General features: G+C 45.6%; 1 protein-coding gene across 9 annotated transcripts in view; it reads right to left on the bottom strand.

Moving 5' to 3' along the window:
• ARMC8 (armadillo repeat containing 8) overlaps positions 1–20,605 on the bottom strand; it is a 184,486-nt gene that overhangs the window by 157,945 nt on the left and 5,936 nt on the right. For 8 of the 9 annotated variants that reach the window (XM_048862922.2, XM_048862926.2, XM_075132276.1 and 5 more), the window contains one exon: positions 15,235–15,306. The exons of the other annotated variant lie outside the window; for it this stretch is intronic. In XM_048862922.2, the coding sequence (XP_048718879.1) occupies positions 15,235–15,306 (72 nt within the window). The remainder of the gene's footprint in view (positions 1–15,234; positions 15,307–20,605) is intronic. 9 annotated transcript variants of the gene reach the window in all.

The raw sequence follows: 20,605 nt of genomic DNA, 5'->3' as shown, positions 1-20,605 counted from the left end.
GGGAATTCTGCACCAAAAAATTAAAAGTTTTGCACACAATATTTTAAAATTCTGCAAATCTACATAATTCTACATAATCAAGCCAGTTTCAATTATTTTGGTAATTTATTTCAAAATATCTGTCAGCAAGTATGTCTGTAACAATACACACACAAAAAATTCCCCAGGGAATAGGGGTTAAACAAACCCCTATGACAACCCAGTTTTTGTTTTTCTGCCCACTTCCCCTCCCCACAGAGCCCAGGCAGGGGGCCAGACATCCACAACGCGTTCCCCCCGCCAAAGCCCCCCTTCAGTTGCTCCCCCCAGCCAATACACCCGAACTCCCTCCTCCCCAGAGCCCAACCGTGCCCCCTCCAGCCCAGATACCCACCTCCCAGGCCAGCTATGGGCCCCCCTTTGCCCAGACACCCATCCCCCTCCCCCACCCCGAGCCCAGAGACCCAGAGGGAGAAACAGTCTGATGCTCGGTCCCATGCTTACATGGAGTTTCCTGCATGCCATCCTCTCCTTCCCTCAAGGCATGCTGGGATCTCCAGCTGCCAGGAACCCTCTAGCTCCCTCTTCCTTCTCCAAATAGTGTCTTCTCTGTGAAAGCTGGGCTCTGCCAAGTCCAATGGCCCCAAGTAGTGGCTAGCAGCACTGCAGCCCATTTCTGTTGGGGAAGTAAATTCTGCACACGCTAATTTCTGAAAAATTCTGCATTATGCACTAGCGCAGAATTCCCCCAGGAGTAACTTTTTTCCTAGATGCATGACCTTACATTTGGTGGTATTAACATGCATGTTTGACTGTGCCCCGTTTAAAGTGATTTCCATCACTTGGTATCAATGACCTGTCCTCACTGATACCACCCTAGCAATCTCATTCTTCTACAGACAATCAGCAATTATATTTTTCTTCCAAATCATTGATAAAAGTCAATAACAGTGTGCCAAGAACCAATACCTGTGGACACCCCACTAGAAAAACATCTCAATTATATGGTACTTCTATATTAACTATATTTTTAAATCAGTGCACTTTTAATCCATTTAATGTTCACACTGATTTTATACAGTGCTAATTTTTAAGCTGAGTACCATGCAGCACTAAGTCAAATGCACTTCAGAAGTCCAAGTCAGTTTTCATTATCAGTCAAATTTATAATCTAAAACAATATCAAGTTCTTTTGACAAGACCTATTTTCCATAACTTCAAGTTGATTGTCATTATTATTGTACTATTCTTTATTCAGTCCTATACCAGCCATTCAGTTATATGGCCCAGGAACAATGTCTTGCAAACAGATCTAATTACCCAGGTCATCCCAATTACCCTTTTTAAAAATATTAGCACAACTTCCCTAGTGTTTCAAGATTTATTAAAAGTTATCAGTGGGTCACAGAGCTATTTGACCAATTCTTTTAAAAACTCTTGGGTGCAAGTCATCCATACCTGCTTATTTTAAAAATGTTTAACTTTAGCAGATGCAGTTTTACTTCCTCCTCAGTCACTATTTAAATCTAAAGTACTTCACCATCATTATACACTAAAACATCATCTAGCTTCTTTCCACATACAAAACAGAGGTATCAGTTCAACATTTCTGCCTTGGCTACATTATTGATGACAATTTTACCATATTCACCTAACAACTGATCTAAGTCACTGTTTGGATTCCTGATAAATTTAAAAAATTCCTTTTTATTGTCCTTAATTCTACTGGCCAGGGATTTTTCATGGTTACTTTCAGATTCCCTTATTTGTCTGAATTTAACTTCTATTTATATATATTGCTATCAACTTTTCCACTCGATATTTTTATATCACTAATCTAGCCATCCACTAAGCACTTCCAATTGTTGAGTGTTCACTTTGATTACATTCACAAAAAAAATTTTTGTTCCTGGTTTCATTGCAAGCCAACAGAAAACAGCCCAATGGGGCTGGAAAGAAGCTACACTTGAACCAATTACTTGTTTCTTCATCAAGCCGAAATATGATTTGCTACACAAGGGTTTTTTTTTTATTAAGTTCGTTGTGAAATACACATTCTACCACTACAGGCCTATAAAGGAATGAGAATAGCTTTCTACCATGAGCTATATATCCTGAAAAGTAGGTGGCCTGATGGTTAAAAGCTATGTTGAGCATACTTGTACCTTGGCATCTGTTGTGGACTTTGTAATTTCAGAGGCAATGAATGGTGCAGGGTACACAATTTTTCCTCCTCATTCAGTACCTATGCAAAGATGTCTAACTAATTGACAACTTGTACACTTCCAAAATGTGCATTAAACAAAAGTTACTAGGTGACTGTGTGGAGCAAAAGGCATTGAAATTAAATGAATGTTGGTTAGTGAACCTTAGTGAATATTACAATAGTGACGCTATGTCAGCTTCAAAAATTAGTTCTGCTTTTCCTGTAGCTTTGTCTCTGAAGATCCAGAAACATTTACTTCTTCAAAGTGGCCATCCTGAAGGTATACTGCAATATACTTTAAATGAGTGACAGGCAAATGTAATTGTCTTAAGTGCTTTGGTCTCACTAGCAATCCAGCATACAAGATATCTATACACCTCTAAAAATAGTTCAAAATTGCCACAAAGTCATCGGCAAGAGCTTGATGTTGCCATCAACTTTTGGGACTTAAACAGTAAAATTTGAAAATGTCTACAAATACTAGAGAGCAGGATCATCTGAGATCCAGAATAGCTTGCATGCCATTTGAGCACCCTATATTCACTGCTGATCTATCTAAACTGAGGTTCCTCACTTATTTGAGCTGTCTTGGTTCCCAAAACTTCTAAAGCAGTCTTTATTTCCTGCCTGATGTCATCAGCTATCCCAGATTTCAAGTCTATCGGTCAAAGAATACAAGGGCTCCCATGATCAAGGTCTGATATACAGAAGCTCTTGATCAACTATAGCTCTGCCAGCAGGTGAGTAATAAAACTAGCTCTCTTTATGTATTTCTAAGATATTTCCCAAAGAGATGTTCCGATTGCCTCTCTGAAGTATTTCACTCCAGGGATGTTAATATAACTTCAGCCAAGATTCAGGTCAGTTACCTGCAAGCTGAGAAGTAATTCAAAACAAGTCATCTTTAATATCAGCATTCCTTGTTAGATAAAGGAGCAAAGTTTTGTATCTCCTCACGTTGCATTTTACAGAGCAATCTAGCAATAGGAATTCTTTATGGACATAGACATTTTCCACTGTCACGCATCTCACATGAGCAGCAGAGTATCTTCCATGAAGTCTGAAAATTGCGTTGATAGCCAAGTTTAAAAAAAGACATTAGACTCTCAATATTATTTTCTAGTGACTTTTGACTGGGCTACATCTGCATTTTGTAGGATTTCCCTTTACTCCACACATCACCATGATATGAGTTTCTCTATAAGAGCAAATCCATCTAACACCTAAAAATCAATCAGCTGAAGGCTAAAAGGCCATCAAATGAATAAAAATTGATTTTTAGTGTTTGGTTAAAGCTTCTGGCTGAATAAATTTGAGATTGTAACTAACTTCTCTGTCTTAGGTTTGAGATGATGTAGTGATAGTTGTCTGAGTGTGCAGTAGCTCAGATTAGAGTGTGAACTATTCAATGAGGCATTAGCTCGGAAGCTTGGTGACTTTTTAAATATTTTATATATTTATTTATTTATTTTAAAAAACAACTTTCCCTGCTGATTACACTAGCAGAATCAAGTTATTGTGCTTACCTATTCTTGGAGATAGTGGCATAGGGAAGGGCATTTAGATGCTGCTAAACTGCTGGAATGGGGAAAATGCATTCAGATAACCTGGACCCCATAATGTAATGTCCCCTCCATCCCTGCCCAACAGAAGAAGGTAAAGAGATATGCATCACTAGCACTGAAAGCCTCATCTGCCTCCTGGATTCCAAAAAACAAGTCCAACTCCCACATTTTCCTGGGTACCAAGAGTACCACTTGTCCACTACCCAGCTGTCAAAAAAGCTTCCCCCTACACACTCTCGCAAAAACTTCTACAATGCAGTTATCAATGTACCACAGAACCCAGGGTCCTTGCCAAAGAACTCACACCCAGCTTGCCACTGCATTCAAAGTGCTTCCAATATGGGTCTCCTGTTCTGAGGCAACAAATTTGGGGGCATGACATGTGGCTGGTAGGTAGCTTGCAGGGCAGCAGACTAGGGGATATGGAGGGACCAATGAGAAATAATATGCTCCTTCACATCTTAATTGTAAGTTCGGTTAAAGGGTCAGAACAGAGGTGGGCAATGAAACTGGATGACCCAAGAACTCCGACAGCCATGATCATTCTGCTACCCTCAATCCCTCTGGCTCACTTCTTAAGGGACTCTTTGGTCCCTTCATAGCCTGCCAATCTTAAAGTGGTTTAAAATAGTGGTGGGTTCAGAGGCAGCATCACCTCAATCTGTGGACTCTGCCACATGATTTCACTCTAATGTATCTCATAGGGCAGATGGTTCTGATTACAACTATGGTGAAAGGGAGAGAAGACTTTGGAAAGGAAGTTGTAGCATATGGTCATCACTACTTTAACCAAATAAAAAATCACGAGAAGATACACAAGAATGCATGGTCAGCTGCCTCTACTTCTTGGCCAAGGTCTCAACCACAAAAATGCTATCTTCCAAGAAAGTAGGGTGAGTGGGAAGAGAGGAGAGTGACAAAGAACTATAAGTACTACAATAAGGCTCCAGGGAAGTACATGGAACCTAGAGGTACACATATTTCCTCAAAGATGGAACACTAGGTGCAAGAGCACACCAGAACTCTCTATATCCTTCCTTAATCTCTTTAGACATTTAATCTGGGTGCAAAAAGAAATTTTAAAAAGGAAAACCTAATGACAGTAGGAAAGTACAACTCCTTTAGGCAAAGCTTTCCTATAAGCATGCCATTGGGAGAAAATGATCCAAACCCTGTTCATATTATTGAAGTACCCCTCTTTCTAGGCAACAAGAACGTTTTAATAACTTTCCTAAATCAAGTCTCAACATGTTTCTCTCACAAATCAGGTCCAATAGAAAAAGAAGCCTTCTCAGTATATGGGGAAGGGGCTTAGGTCAACATATCCTTCAGCAGAGGAAAGGAAATCGTGACCCCCTGGTTTTGTGGTGGGCAAAATCCACACACCTGTAGGATTTTTTCTCCTCTTGTACGTCTTGGGGCACAGTGATTGTACAGTGCTTAGTGCAATGGGGCCCAGCTCATGGATAAGGTTTTCCAATTACTACTAAGATGACTGATCTTATTTTTCTTAGCATTCTCCACAGATTAAATGTCAAGAAGTGAACACAAATGGCAACCTAACTTCAAGGAATCAAGCCAGCACCTTCCATGATCATTTCATGGTCTCCATATACGTTATTAAACTTATCCATCTTTCTGTTTCTTGTGGTGAACAGCTGAAAGGTGTTCCTCTTAAGAGCCCATTCACCTAGATGGATTTATCTCAGCTAGTTTTCCTCAGTGTTTTCCTTTATTACTACGAGGGGAGCTGGAGGGAAAAACGGTTACCTACCTTCTCATAACTGTTGTTCTTCTAAATGTGTTGCTCATGTTCAATCCAATAGCGGTGTGTGTGCACCACATGTACGATCGTTGGAAGGTTTTTCCCCTAGCAGTACCCGTCGGGTCAGCTGTGGAGACCCCTGGAGTGGCGCCTTTATGGCGGTGTATATAGGTCCCTGCCGACTCACCGCCTGCTCAGTTCCTTCTTGCTGGAATACTCCAAAAGAGGGGAGGCAGGCGGGATTTGGAATGGACATGAGCAACGCATCTCGAAGAACAGTTATGAGAGGTAGGTAATCGTTTTTTCTTCTTCGAGTGATTGCTCTTGTGCATTCCAATAGGTGACTTCCAAGCAGTTTCCCTGGGGGAGGGGTCAGAGATCACCTGGTTGCTGAGTGCAGGACTGCCCTGCCAAAGGCTGCATCATCCCTTGCCTGTGGGTAATAACGTAGTGTGACGTGAAGGTGTGGATGGAAGACCATGTTGCTGCCTTCCATATGTCCTGGACAGGGACCTGTGCCAGGAATGCTATGGACGATGCCTGCGCTCTTGTGGAGTGTGCCATAAGCGGAGGGGCTGGAATTTTAGCCAGGTTGTAGCAAGTCATGATGCAGGACTTGATCCATGATGAAATGCGCTGGGACGAGATCTGGAGCCCCCTCATCCTTTCTGTGATTGCAATAAGGAGCTGTAGCGACTTACGAAATGGCTTTGTGCGCTCAATGCAGAATGCTAGGGCACGCCTAACGTCCAGGGAATGGAACATGCATTCTCTGTTACTGGCATGGGGCTTAGGGAAGAACACAGGTAAAAATATGTATTGGTTCACATGAAACTGTGAGACTACCTGTGAGACGACCTTTGGCAGAAATGCAGGGTGAGGGCATAGCTTCACCTTGTCTTGAAAAAGACCATATGGGGGGCTCAGAAGTCAGCACTCTGAGCTCAGATACCCTTCTGGCCGAGGTTATGGCCACCAGAAAGGCTACCTTCTAGGAAAGGTAGGACAGAGGGCAGGTTACCATGGGCTCGAAAGGGGGCCCCATGAGTGCAGACAGGACCAGGTTGAGGTCCCACTGGGGAACGGGCCATTGTACCTAGGGATAAAGTCTGCCCAAGCCCTTGAGAAACCGGCCCACCATGGGATTACCAAAAACTGACCTACCTGCTGCCCCCAGGTGAATGGCTGAAATGGCAGCCAGGTGTACCCTGAGAGATGATATGCCAACCCCTGCTGCTTGAGGTATAACAGGTAGTCCAAAATAAGGGCAATTGGGGCTAGCCGTGGTTTGGTTCCCCTCTGCAGAGACCAGATGGGCAAAGTGGAAGCATTTTTCAGGTACGTGGCATGAGTGGAGGGTTCCCTACTTCCCAGCAGGACCTCTCTCACTGGGTCCAAACACTGAAGCTCAAGAGGGTTCAGCCATGGAGTATCCATGCCATGAGGTGGAGGGACTCCAGACTGAGGTGTTGCAGATGGCCATGGTCCTGTGTGATAAGGGTCAGGCACACGGGAAGGGCTAGTGGTCTGTCCACTGAGAGGTTCAACAACACTGTGAACCAGTGCTGCCGGGCCATGCTGACGCTATGAGGATCAAGGAAGCCCCATCCCGGTGAGTCTTGAAGAGGCTTTTGTATATGAGAGGGAAGGGCGGAAACACGTACAGCAGGTGACTCGTCCATGAAAGATGAAAGGCATCCGCGATGAATCCTGGACTGTGGTTCAGGAAAGAGCAGAACCGCTGGCACTTCCTGTTGCTGCGCAAACAGGTCTATGTCGGGAGAGCCCCACCTCTGGAAAATCGAATGTACAATGTCTGGCCTGAGGGACCCTTCGTGACCATGAAATGAGCAGCCAAGGCGATTGGCTAGCTCGTTTTGCGTTCCCGGAAGGTGTATCAAGTGGGCAATTCAAAAATCCCACAGCCCGAGGGCTTCCTGGCACAGGGGAGAGGAGCAAGCACCACCTTGTTTGTTTATATAGAACATCGCTGTGGTGTCGTCCGTCTGCACCGACCTACCTGTGCCCTGCAGGTGGGCCTGGAACACTTGGCATGCCAGACAAACCGCCCTCAGCTCCCTTACGTTGATATGCAGCGATAGTTCCGTGTGGGACCATAGGCCTTGGGTTCTGATATTGCCCAGGTGCACTCCCCAACAGAGTGCCGAGGCGTTTGTAACTAGGGATAGGGTAGGTTGGGGTTTGGTAAAGGGTACTCCCGCACAGACAACTTGTGGTTGCAGCCACCAGAGAAGAGACTCGAGGATGCAACGGGGGAGGGTAACTATCACATCCAGTCAGTCCCTGCCCGGCCTGTGCACCCATGCCAACCACACCTGGAGGGGCTGAAGGCATAACCTGGCATGCTGAACCACGTATGTGCAGGCTGCCATATGCTCCAATAGTTTCATGCAATTTCTGGCCGTGGTTCTGGAAAATCAGTGATAATGACCAAGAGTGCTTGGAAGCGGCAGCTTGGGCAGGAACACCCTGGCCTGCATGGAGTCCAACAGAGCTCCTATGAATTCTATTCTCCTTGTCGGAGCCAGTGTAGATTTGGGCACATTCAGTACGAGGCCCAGCCTGCGGAACATGGCCCAGGCCAGAGACACATGCTCTCCGGCCCATACTTGCGACTCGACCTTGATGAGCCAGTCACCCAGGTATGGGAACACTTGCACCTGACGTTTGGGGAGGAAGGCTGCCACAACCACCATACACTTGGTGAATACTCGGAGGGCTGCTGAGAGCCCAAACAGGAACACCCTGAACGGGTAGTGCTGGCCACTGACCACGAATCTCAGGAATTCTCTGTTGGCTGGGATGAGGGATATATGGAAGTATGCATCTTTCAAATTGAGGTCATCTTACCATTCCCCTGGATCCAGGGAAGGAATGATGGCGGCCAGAGAGATCGTGCAAAACTTCACTTTCCTTATTAATGTGTTGAGGTCTCGCAGATCCAGGATAGGCTGGAGCCCACCCTTGGCCTTGGGGATGAGGAAATAGCAGTAGAAGAACCCCTTGCCCCAGAACTCCTGAGGAACCTCCTCTATTGCCCCTAGAGCGAGGAGCGATTGCACCTCCTGCAAGAGGAGTTGTTTGTGAGAAGAGTCCCTGAAGAGGGATGGGGAAGGGGAGTGGGAGGGAACAGAATTGGATAGAATATCCCACCCCTATCAGGCTGAGGACCCAGCGATCTGACATGATCTAGGACCAAGCCCAGTAGAAGTCAGAGAGTCGATTCACAAGGGGGGGGCGCTAAGGATCCAAGACTGAAACTGATGCTCCGTCCTCGGGCGCATCTTCAAAAGTTTGGCTTCGGGCCAAGGGGCTGTTTGGCCAAACCCTGGCCTTGGCCTGAGGAGGACTGTGGCAGGCACCTCCTATTATTTCTGCCCCGTCTCCTTGACGAGTCTTGCCTAGGAGGCCCAGAGCAGAAGTGGAATGGGGGCTGAAGCTTAAAAGGCTTTCTTTGAGGTGCAGGGGTGTGGATCCCGAAAGACTTCAAGATCCCACAAGTCCTTAAGGCTGTGCACGCAAGAGTCCGTATTTTGGGCAAACAGGCCTGCACAGTCAAAGAGAAAGTCCTGAATTGTGTTCTGGACCTCAGGTGGTATCTCCGACACCTGGAGCCACACACTGCATCTCATTGTAATAGTGGTGGCCATGGTCCGAGCCGCCAAGTCCGCCGCAACTAACACGGCCTGGAGGGAGGTTCTGGAGACCACCCTGCCCTCCTCAAGGAGCGTGCTAAACTCCTTGCACAAGTCAGCCGGAAGCAACTCCTGGAACTTTGCCAATGAGCTCCAGGAGTTGAAAGCATAGTGGCTGAGTACTGCTTGCTGTTTGGCCACTCAAAGCTGGAGCCCCCAGTCGAGAAGATCTTTCGGCCAAAAAGGTCCAGCTTCTTAGCATCCCAGGACTTAGGCGCGGGACCTGGCTGTCCTTGCTTCTCTTTGTGAAAAGGTGTGTGTATCCTTTCTGCGGCACAAAATAGCGTCTTTCCACCTCTTTAGCAGTGGGTGGTATAGAGGCCAGAGTCTGCCGGAGCACCTTAGTGGTGTTTTGAATTGTTCTTATTAGGAGCAAAGCCACCCTAGAAGGACCCTCCAGGGCAAGGATATCCAGCATCATGTCAGACTCCTCCATGACCTCCTCTGCCTGGAGGCTGAGGTTTAGGGCCACCCTCCTAAGAAGGTCCTGGTGTTCCTCGCTGGTAGGGTGGTGGTGATGCCCTCCACCACCTCATCTGGCTAGGAAGAGCAGCAGCCCGTGGCATAGGGTCTTCCTGTTTTTCTGGCTCTCTGGAGGCTGGGTCAGGTACCTCGGAGCCTCCCATGACTGTCACATGCGGGGTCCGGCGAGCCAGCGACATTGCTGGGGGGGAGGGGAGGGCGCAGGCTGCAGATGCCACCAATGCCAGCCTGGATAGACGCTGCAGCTGATGCCGCCACCGCCACTGATGCCTGGACTTGCAGTGCTGGGGACTCCACTGCTGTGGCAATGAGGTCCCGTGCTGCCTCGTAGGTATCCGGCATGGAGGGAAGGTCGAGTTCTTCCTCCAAATCCTCCCGAGTCGAGAAGTTCACCAGTACCAGACTTGACAGGCCTGAAGTTGGGGCCGGAATCAATGGTGCAGGGTCTTGAGGCCCAGACCGTGGGTGTCCCACCAGAGGACGCACCCCGCTGGAGTCCCCTTGCACCTTCTTGACAGGGGAACGACCCGTCTGCCTTCTTTTTCTTATGTGGCACCGGGGACTGTGATCGGTGCCGCCTGGTAGCACTGGCCTTACGAGTTGGGGAGCGGAGCTGGTGCTCCTTAGAAGAGTCCTTCTTTGGTGCCGGGACATCCCACACTGAGGCCGGGGTGCTGTGCACCAATGATGCCGGTGCTGCTTCCGGTGCCAGCTGTGGGTGGAGGGCTGACTCCATCAGGAATAGCTTCAAACAATAGTCCCATTCTCTCTTAGTCCTGGGTCTAAAGCGCCTGCAAATTGGGCACTTATCTGTCTGATGGCCCTCTCCTATACACTTGAGACAGGCAGTGTGCGGATCGCCTGTGGGCATAGGTTTCACATGCCTCTCACACACCTTAAACCCCTGTGACCGAGGCATGCCCCAGTGCCTGGGGAAACTAGGGTAGGGAGAAGCCCCCCAAAGTAAGTCCAACTAACTACAAACTACTATATAACGAACTAACAACTATGTACAACGAAGAAAAGGGAACCACTAGGTAGGCACTTGCGAATGCAAGAGAGTGAGCTGTTCCAAAGACCGTCACTGGCAGAAAGAAGGAACTGAGCAGCCAGCAGGTCGGCAGGGATCTATATACACTGCCATAAAGGTGCCACTCCAGCGGTCTCCACAGCCGACCTAACGGGTACCGCTAGGGGAAAAACCTTCCAAAGATCATGCACACGGCCTGCACACACACCTATTAGAATGCACATGAGCAACCACTTGAACTTTAAGGTTTCTTTCCACCAAGAAGCATGGTTTTTCTGCTTTGTTTAGGCAGGGGCAGTTCACACAGGCTGAAGACAGACCGCACAGCAGTAGCAGAAGATGGTAACTAAGATTTGTTTCTGAAAGCCAACATGGGTCTGTTCCACAATAGTAACATATACATTTCTTTTCATTAGGTACCAGACACCTTGTGTAGTTTTCAAACTAAGCCCTTTCCCCACATCATATAAAACTATCATCTATGGTCAGATACATCCCAAGAAGATTTTGTAGGGGCATCCCATTCATATCTGGCCAACCCACTGTTTGGAGCATCTCTTCACTGAGACTACGAATGCACCAGCATCTCCAACTGTATCCCAAAACACATAGTAAACACAGAGTAAAAACTGCTCTAAGGATCTGAGGTGTAACTGGACTGGGGAAGGAGAGGAGTGGGGGAACCTTGACAAGATATAACAAGGCCCAGTAGAGAGGCAAGTGCTCTCACCTTGACCATTTCCTAGACATGCACAAAATTACTGAGCTATTCCAGCTACTCCACCCTGTCAAGCAATGGGAATAACAGTTTTTAAAATTTCTGCAAGTGCTTCAAAGCAAGACAGATGTTGAGGCATCAAAAATCTTTGTTGCATTGATCAAACCCAGAGACTAAAAGTTGTTCCAGAGTAGCAGCCCTGTTAGTCTGTATTCGCAAAAAGAAAAGGAGTACTTGTAGCACCTTAGAGACTAACAAATTTATTTGAGCATAAGCTTTCGTGAGCTACAGCTCACTTCATCGGATGAGCATCCGATGAAGTGAGCTGTAGCTCATGAAAGCTTATGCTCAAATAAATCTGTTAGTCTCTAAGGTGCCACAAGTACTCCTTTTTAAAAAGTTGTTTGTATCTGGTCACCTCCCATAGTGTTCCTTAGAAAGGATCTGTTACTAGGTAGCTGAAATATGGGATTACATTAAGATTCCCTCTCTTGAGAAAAGTGCAACCACATCATTTTTATGAAAGTTTTTGTGATGGCTGCAAAGCTGAAAGGTAAAAACTTATTGGAAATTAGGTCATCCTATTGAAAAATGCTGGAACTTTTGATGGTATACAGATGTGAAGAAAAGTACTTTGCACATCTATATTCACCAGAAAAACCCTTGGTCTGAGGGCTGACAGGGAGGACATGGGATTCCATTTTAATTTTTGACAACGGACTAATGAACTAACTAGTTTTGTAGTTTTAGATGAGTGTCCCCCTTGTTTTTTGAGAAATGGAAAAAAGTTAAGGATGCTCCTAAGAAATAATCAGGATGGGAAAATTAGTAAGTGGCTCCTTTGTCAAGAAGACAAAATGAAAACTTGCCAAAAGAATGCTGAGGGAAGCACAGAGAAAGGGACAGAAAATAATTACATTGAGGAAAGAAGAGGCTGGGGAGATTTTATTTATATATACTCAGGGCAAACTGATTCTCTCCTTAGTGACATGGGGGGGCGTTACAGAATTCTTCGATCTGGCTATCCACTTGGGGAGGGAGAGAAGAATCAATTTACCCTGAGTAAATGCAGTCCAATTTTTCTTTTCTTTCTTTTTTTTTGGGGGGGGGGGGAGGGGGCGGGAAAGAGGTGGTTTGAAATCAACTCCTTAATTTATCCTACTGAACAGAGTGAACTGACATCAAGGGGATGCTTATTCTGAACCCTAGTCTGGGAAGGTCTGGCGTGCTTGCTGGATTTCCAAAAGGAACTGGACTGTAAAGGTTCACTGGGGACTTTGATTTGGAATTCATTCATTCCTTTTTTTTTTTTTAAACTTAAATTTCACTACCACATTATAGGAAGCAAAAGGAGTCTTTCAAGTACTATTCTGTGATCTGATTTATCTCTGTCTAAGAGGCCCTGGGGTGATTATATCAGCCTCTAAAGGGACAGAGGATTATTTGGGAGACGCTGTCATTGAACAATCCAGCCAGGGAGAAAAATCTTCCTGGGTCTTCCAGTCCAACTTATATTTATTAATAAACATGGCCCTAAAATCCTTAATATAGGATACTTCCCAGCATGATCTTTACCAAAATTACTCTTGAGGAATTCTGCACCACTGCGCAATGCAAAATTTCGCAGAAATGAATGTTGTGCATGCAGAATTTGGTTTCCCCCACAGAAATTGGCTGCAGTGCTGCTGGCTGCCACTAGGGGCCTCTGGACCCGGCAGAGCCCAGCTCACACATAGAAGACACTCCTGGGGAGCGGGGGAGGGAACTAGAGGGTTCCTGGCAGCTGCAGTTCCCAGCTTCCCCTGAGGGAAGGAGATAGAGACACGCAGGAAACTCCATGCAAGCCAGGGACCAAGCATCAGGCTGTTTCTCCCTCTGGATCCCTGAGCTCTGGGGTGCATGGGGGTAGGTGTCTGGGCTTGGGGGGCCACGGCTGGGCTCTGGGGAGGAGAGGGGGCAGGTGTCTGGGCAAAGGGGGGGCCCCCACGACTGGGCTCTGTAGGGGAGGCGGGTTGGGTGTATTGTCTGGGTGAGGAGCTCCGTGGCTGGGCTCTTAGGGGGAGTAGCTGTGGGTGTCTGGCCCCCCGATTGGGCTCTGGTGGCGTGGAAAGGGACAGAGAAAGAGGAACTAGGTTGTCATAGGGGTTCTTTAACTCTGTACTCCGGGAGGGGGGGGGGGGGGAGCGAGAGAGTGTGTGTGTGTATTGTTACAGACATACTTGCTGACAGGTATTTTGAAATAAATTACCAAATACTTGGAACTGGCATGATTATGTAGTGTTATTTTGACAAATAAAATTTGCAGAATTTTAAAATATAGTGTGCAGAATTTTTAATTTTTTAGCGCAAAATGCCCCCAGGAGTACAAAATGAAGACAGGCAAGGTCTTTTCCCTATAGGTTTTATCAGGATAAATGGAGAATCTTTTTCTAGTTACAGGCTGACTCTTTAGGATCCTCACAACATATTTTCATGACATTGAAGATCTTGGCAGACTCTGGAATTTGGGATACAGACTCTGGAATTTCAGTATCAGGCTCAAAAGAAGGGGGAATCTCCCCACCCTCTGTATGCACAGCAACAGCAGAGGATGGGACGATAAGAGGCACACAAAGGCTTGGAAGGTCTGCTCAATTTGAAGGAAAGCCAGATTCAAGAACTGGAGAATAAATACACCTGTTAGAAGGTTCAAGAGGAAGAGTGCTCTGCCACAGAGAGAACCCCAGGGGCATCTTTTTGGGGGGGTGGAATCTGCCCTGAACTATGCCTGTACTCTAGCAAATACCTGGTTTTTACCAACCCTGAAGCTAGCGTCTTCCTTTAAGCTATTTGCATTTGGTAAGGAGGGAAGGAAGAGGGAAAGTTCACCAGATTTTGGAGAGCCTTTTCATCAGTGTAAACTCCTGGGGAATCTGGAAGACTAGCATCACCCTGCAAGCTTACTGTCCTGCCAGGGAAGAGCAGATAGGACCTGTTAACGCAAGCCACTCTTTCATGAGCCACCAGAACCTGCCTCATGAGGCGGGACCGGGACCCGAGTTGGGACCAAGAGTGGGCTGCACAATGACAGCACAATTGGTGCACTCTGTTCTTCCACATATTCCCCCTCCTGTCACCTTGCTGCAGCTAAAGGCTGAATGACAGCCAAGCCTTGTGGAGGGGAAGGGAAGAGTCACAAAATGACAATTTCTCATTGGGTACCAGAGAAGCACAAAAGAAGCATCCCATTAATTTGCACCAGTGGAACCAGGAAGCATTAACACTTGCTGAAGCAATAAGTTGGTGATACTGGGAAATTATTTCTTTATTTTTGTTATTCTGTGAACTGGGTAAGGGACAGAAACTAAGGTTATCTTTGTGTTTATTACGTTATTGCTTTAGAATGGTACCTTTAATGTAAAATTGCAAAATTCTGCTAGCCCTCTCACAGATTGATTTACTACAGCATGGGAGTAAAATATAATCACTTATCTATCATCAATGTTATAAAAGTTGGAAATTAGATTTTGTACTTAGGCCGGTAGGTTTTCATAACAATATGCCAAGGTTGCTTTAATTAATTCCTTAACATTCCAATGATAAGCATATTTACTCAATCACCTGTTCTGTAATACATGAACTTAAATATTCCAAGTCTCTAAAAATTACATTAGGGAAAGTAATCAGCCAACTACAGCTTTCAAAATCAGGTCAAAAGCAGTGCCTGTGATGTAGAGATATTTATTCCCAACCTATTGTGCATTAGTGAAAAAAAGAGTAGCAGAGGACATACCTTGGAACTGCTCCCAAAACAATCAAGTTCGCTTTTTGTTTGTTGTTTCCAATTACAGCATTTTTCATATCTCTGTAAATCCAGAAAGAAAAACAAACCCTGGTAAATTACGCTGAGGTACTAAGTAAATTTTATAAAATTGAGCCCTGTTTCCACAGATTCTATCAAACTCTTTCAGATCTCCATTCTGCACCTACAGAGCTGAACACTGCTTCAGGACACAGTACCTTTCCAACATCTTTGGCCACAAAACCCAGATCTCCAGGTTTCCACTCTGCCCAGCTCATTCAAATGAGCAAAAACCCATACCACTTTACGTTACAATCACACGTGGAAGCAAGTCATTACTGATGAAGTCAGATGGACCACTTGATCATGCCCACCTACTTCATCCAGCATCTAAAATAAGTCAGCTGTGGGGAAAACATTAAACCTTGGTAATGTGAAATCAGAAGCACGGTTCTGATGGGAGCAGGGAAAAGTCACTTCTTACCAAAGGGGAGAGGAAGGAAGGATAGTCCAGTGATTAGGGTGCAAGCCTGGGACGCTGGAGACAAGGGTTTAACTCCCTGCTCCACCACAGGCTTCCTGTTTAACCTTAGTGAAGGTTACAACCTGTATGTGAGACCACCTTCTGTTGGTGGAAAAGATAAGCTTGAAGACCCCAGGTTTTCCAGCAACAGAAGGTGATCCAATAAAAGATATTATCTCACCCACCTTGTGTCTCTCATATCCTGAGATCAACACGGCTACAACAACACTGCAAACAACAGCCTCTATGCCTCTGGTTCCCCAGCTGTAGAGTGGAAATAACAGCACTTTCCTACCTCACAGGGATATTATGAGAATAAATACATTAAGGGACTGTAAGGTGTTCAGATCGTATGGTAGTGGAGGTTAGATAGTACCTAGGATAAGAAGGCAGGACTACTCCAAACAAGAGGCAGCTGTCTAATATAACAGTTCTACATCCCAGGCAAGCTCCTGTTGAAATGCTTAGTTTGCAATCTAATATGGTGCAGAAAGTTACTGTTGTATACTAAAAACCACAAAGCACTCACTTGGATTTTTTACATTAGTTGCTTTTATTATACACATGATTCTCAATGAGTTTCAGGGAAGACCAGCAGTCTGTTACATTACCAGCTTCCAGACAACTCAATAGAACAAATTTCTTAACTTCTCTCAAACTGTATCAAGATGTAATTGATCTTAGACTTTGCAAATGCAGAAAGCATAAAAAAATTCATTTTTGACTATTCAAAACCCTTCGAACTAGCAGAAAGGCAAGATACACAAGACTTCTAAGTTCAGTTCATGCATTTCACAACTCTAACCTTTCAGAGTCGGATTAAGTAAAACTGTACCCCAATTTTTTTCAAATGGTTTCTCATCTTCAGTGTTCGCTATTAGAAAGCTCTCTATCCAAAGCAATGTTCAGACTGCCATTAAGGCCCTCTATTTTCACTCACAGTTTTTTCAACAAAGTCTCACTTTACAGCCAAAGTGTTTCCATGTTGGACCTTTTGGGGGATTTAGATAAGGCAGGGGTTGGCAAACTTTTTGGTCCGAGGGCCACATTGGGGTTGCAAAACTGTATGGAGGGCTGGGTAGGGAAGGCTGTGCCTCCACAAACAGCCTGGCCCCTGCCCCCTATCTGCCCCCTCCCACTTTCCACCCCTTGACTGCCCCCCTTAGAGCCCTCAACACATCCAACCCTCCCCGCTCCTTGTCCCCTGACTGCCCCTGCCCGGGACCCCCCCGTGCCATGACAGGCCCCTGGGACTCCCATGCCTATCCAACTCCCCCCGTTCCCTGTCTGCCCTGACCCCTATCCAACACCCCCTGCTCCCTGTCCCGACCCCATCCACACCCCCATCCCTGACAGGCCCCTCAGGACTTCCACACCTTTTCAACCCCCCACCGCCCCGTTTCCTGTCCTCTGACTGCCCCCCCCCCAGAACCTCCACCCCCTGCTCCCTGTCCCGACTGCCCGCCCTTTATGCAACCTCCCCTGCCCCCGCTTCCTTACCATGCCGCTCAGAGCGGCAGGAGCTCGCAGCCACGCTGCCCAGCAGGAGCGGCGGGCCAGAGCGCTGGCAGAGCAGCGATGCTGCGGGGGAGGGGGGAGAGCAGGGGAGGGGCCAGGGGCTAGCCTCCCCGGACAAAAGCTCAGGAGCCGGGCAAGACGGTCCCACGGGACGGATGTGGCCCGCGGGCTGTAGTTTGCCCATCTCTGAGATAAGGGCAAAACAACTGAAATGCCTTTTTAAAAAAAAAAAAAAAAAAACACATTAAAATAAACTTTAGAAGACTAAGTTTGCGTGTGTGTGTTCCTAACTGAAGGCTAGTCATCATGCCAACTAAGGAGGAGTTAGGTGTTAAGAAAACAATATTTGCACCAGGTGCACTAAAAAATTTCCACCAATCTTACAGTTGCAGTGCAATCCATGGAATTTAACATTTACAGACACAATTTTAATTGGATTTGCTTGTCAGTTTGTGTTTGCTTTTCTCTGTACCACTATTTAAGCAAGGTCAACAGAAAGATTAAGCGTTTTCGTCTCTTCCTGATTTTTTCCCCCTAAAAGCCAGAGAAAAAGAAGGAAATTCTAGGCAGAACTGGTAGCTACTATTGTCTAACACTTTTCCATTACAAAAACCGGTTTTTCAATTGTTTATAACTTTGCCAAGCTGTTCAGGTAAAAACTTTCCATAACGTACATACATACATATGTGTGTGTGTTTAGAAGCATTAGCACCTACAGGCTTTGGAACATGGACTTCAAATTTGGTGGGGTTTGCATTAGTGTCAGATGTGCCTGGCTTTTCCTTTCCCTATGAAAAATCCACCCAAATTTGACCAAGTTATATGCAGATGCGCAGTGCTTCGTTAGAGACTGGCAGCTCTGTTCTCCAAAAAATCTGCCTGCAATGAGCATGCTCCACTAGGGTGACCAGACAGCAAGTCTGAAAAACTGGGACAAGGGCTTGGGGGAGGGGAGGAGAGAGATAATAGGCACTTTATATAAGACAAAGCCCCAAATATTGAGACTGTCCCTATAAAATCTGTTCACCCTATGCCGCACCCCCACACAGCTCCTATGCCGCACCCACACACAGTTCCTATGTCCCTAGTGGACACACAAGTTTCACTGAAGTCTGTGGCTGCTGCAAGTGCTCAGCATATCTTCTTCATAAATTATGAAGCCAAAAAGGGACCACTGTGATCATGTAGTCTGACCTTCTGTGTAACACAGACCATAGAACTTCCCCAAAATAATTCTTAGAGCATATATTTTAGAAAAACATCCGATCTTGATTTAAGAATTACCAGTTATGGAGAATCCACCATAACCCTTGATAAACTGCTCCACTGATTAACTACTCACTGTTATTTTACACCTTATTTCAAGCCTGAATTTGTCTAGCTTCAACTTTCAGCCATTGGGTCATGTTATACATTTCTCTGCTATACTGAAGAGCCTATTATCAAATATTTGTTACCCATCTAGACAATTATAGACTAATCAAGTCACCCCTTATGCTCTTTGTTCAGCTAAATAGATTGAGCTCCTTCAGTCTGTCACTAAAAGGCATGTTTTCTAATCCTTTCATCATTTTTGAGGCTCTTCTCTGAACCTCTCTGATTTATCAGCATCCTTCCAGAACTGTGGAAACCAGAAATGGACACAGTATTGCAGCAGCGGTCACACCAGTGCCAAATACAGAGGTAATATAACCTCTCTACTCCTACTCGAGATTCCCACATTTATGCATCCAAGGATTGCATTGGCTCATTTGGCACCGTGTGCTACTGGGAGCTCCTCATGTTCAGCTTGATTATCCATCAATATCCTCAATCCTTTTCAGAGTCTGTTTCCCAGGATAGAGTCCTCCATTCTGTAAGTGTAGACTACATTCTTTGTTCCTAGATGTATATGTTTACATTTAACCATATTAAAAAGCATATTGTTTGCTTGCACCTGCTTACCAAGCAATCCAGATCACCTGTATCAATGACCTATCCTCTTTATTATTAACCACTCCCCCATTTGTTGTGTCACCTGCAAACTAACAGTGATAATTTTATGTTTTCTTCCAGGTCATTAATAAAAATGTTAAATAGTATAGGGTCAAAAACCAATTCCTGTGGGAACCCAGTAAAAACACACCCACTCCACGAGGATTCCCTGTTTACAATTATATTTAGAGACATATCAGTTAGCCAGTTTTTAATTAATTTAACATGCGCCATGTTAATTCGATATCGTTCTACTTTTTTTTAATTAACATATTGTGCGGTACTAAGTCAAATGCCTCACGAAAGTCTAAGGCCTTGTCTACACTACAAAATTAAGTCAAGTCAACATATAGCCCCCACAGTAATTACAGCAGCCTTTCATGTCCATAGTGGCCCCTTCTGTTGGCAGTGCAGGTCCTCACCAGGAGCTCTTCCACCAACTGAAGTGAGGCATTGTAGAGCACTGACAGCCCCATGTGGTGCTCACAGCCCAGAGCACCAGACCCGCTTCTGGGGCTGCCAGTCTGGATCCCTGCTGTCGCCTCCCAGTGAGGGATTTGAGGGAGGGAGGGGAAGGAGAGCCCGACAGCCTCCCAGTGAGGGACTGGGGGAGAGGGGCAGAGAAGAACCCAAGACCGACAGCCTCCTGGTGAGAGATGCGGGGGGTCAGGCTGACATCCAACAGGCAATGTAATTACACCCTAACTACATGGAACAAAGCATTACACCTCTCATAGAGGTGGAGTTATTAGGTCGCTGTAGTGGGCGACTCATCAGCGGGAGCACCATTGTAGTGTAGACACCTACAGAGTTAGGTCAACATAAGCTATCTTACATCAACTTACCTCTGGAGCGTAGACCAGCCCTAAGTATATTACATCAACATGTTACCCTTCTCAGTCAAACTTATAATCTCATCAAAAGGAGATATCAAGTTAGTTTAACAAGATCTATTGTCCAAAAACCCATGTTGATTGGCATTAACTATATTACCCTCCTTTAAGTCTATATTCATCGAGTCCCACGTCAACTGCTCCATTATCTTATTTGGTGTTGATCTCAGACTGACAGGCCTATAATTACACAGGTCATCCCAATTACTCTTAAAATATTGGCATATTAGCTTTCTTCCAGTCTTCTGGAACTTTTCCAGGGTTCCAAGACCTTTTGAAAATGGACACCAATGCTCAAGCAAGATCTTCACCCATCTCTTTTTTAAAAACCTCTTGGATACAAGTTACTTGGACCTACTGATTTAAAAATTTTAAAAGTATTGGCTGCCTCCACCATGCAGAGGCTACTGCTCTAATTTCAAGGCAGTCTCTTCCTTGAAGCTTTTCCCTCACA

This window comes from Caretta caretta, chromosome 9, assembly GCF_965140235.1.
Source record: "Caretta caretta isolate rCarCar2 chromosome 9, rCarCar1.hap1, whole genome shotgun sequence".
In the NCBI taxonomy this organism is placed as follows: Eukaryota; Metazoa; Chordata; order Testudines; family Cheloniidae; genus Caretta; species Caretta caretta.
Note: the sequence above shows the minus strand (reverse complement) of the source record. Positions and strands in the feature narration are given on the sequence as shown.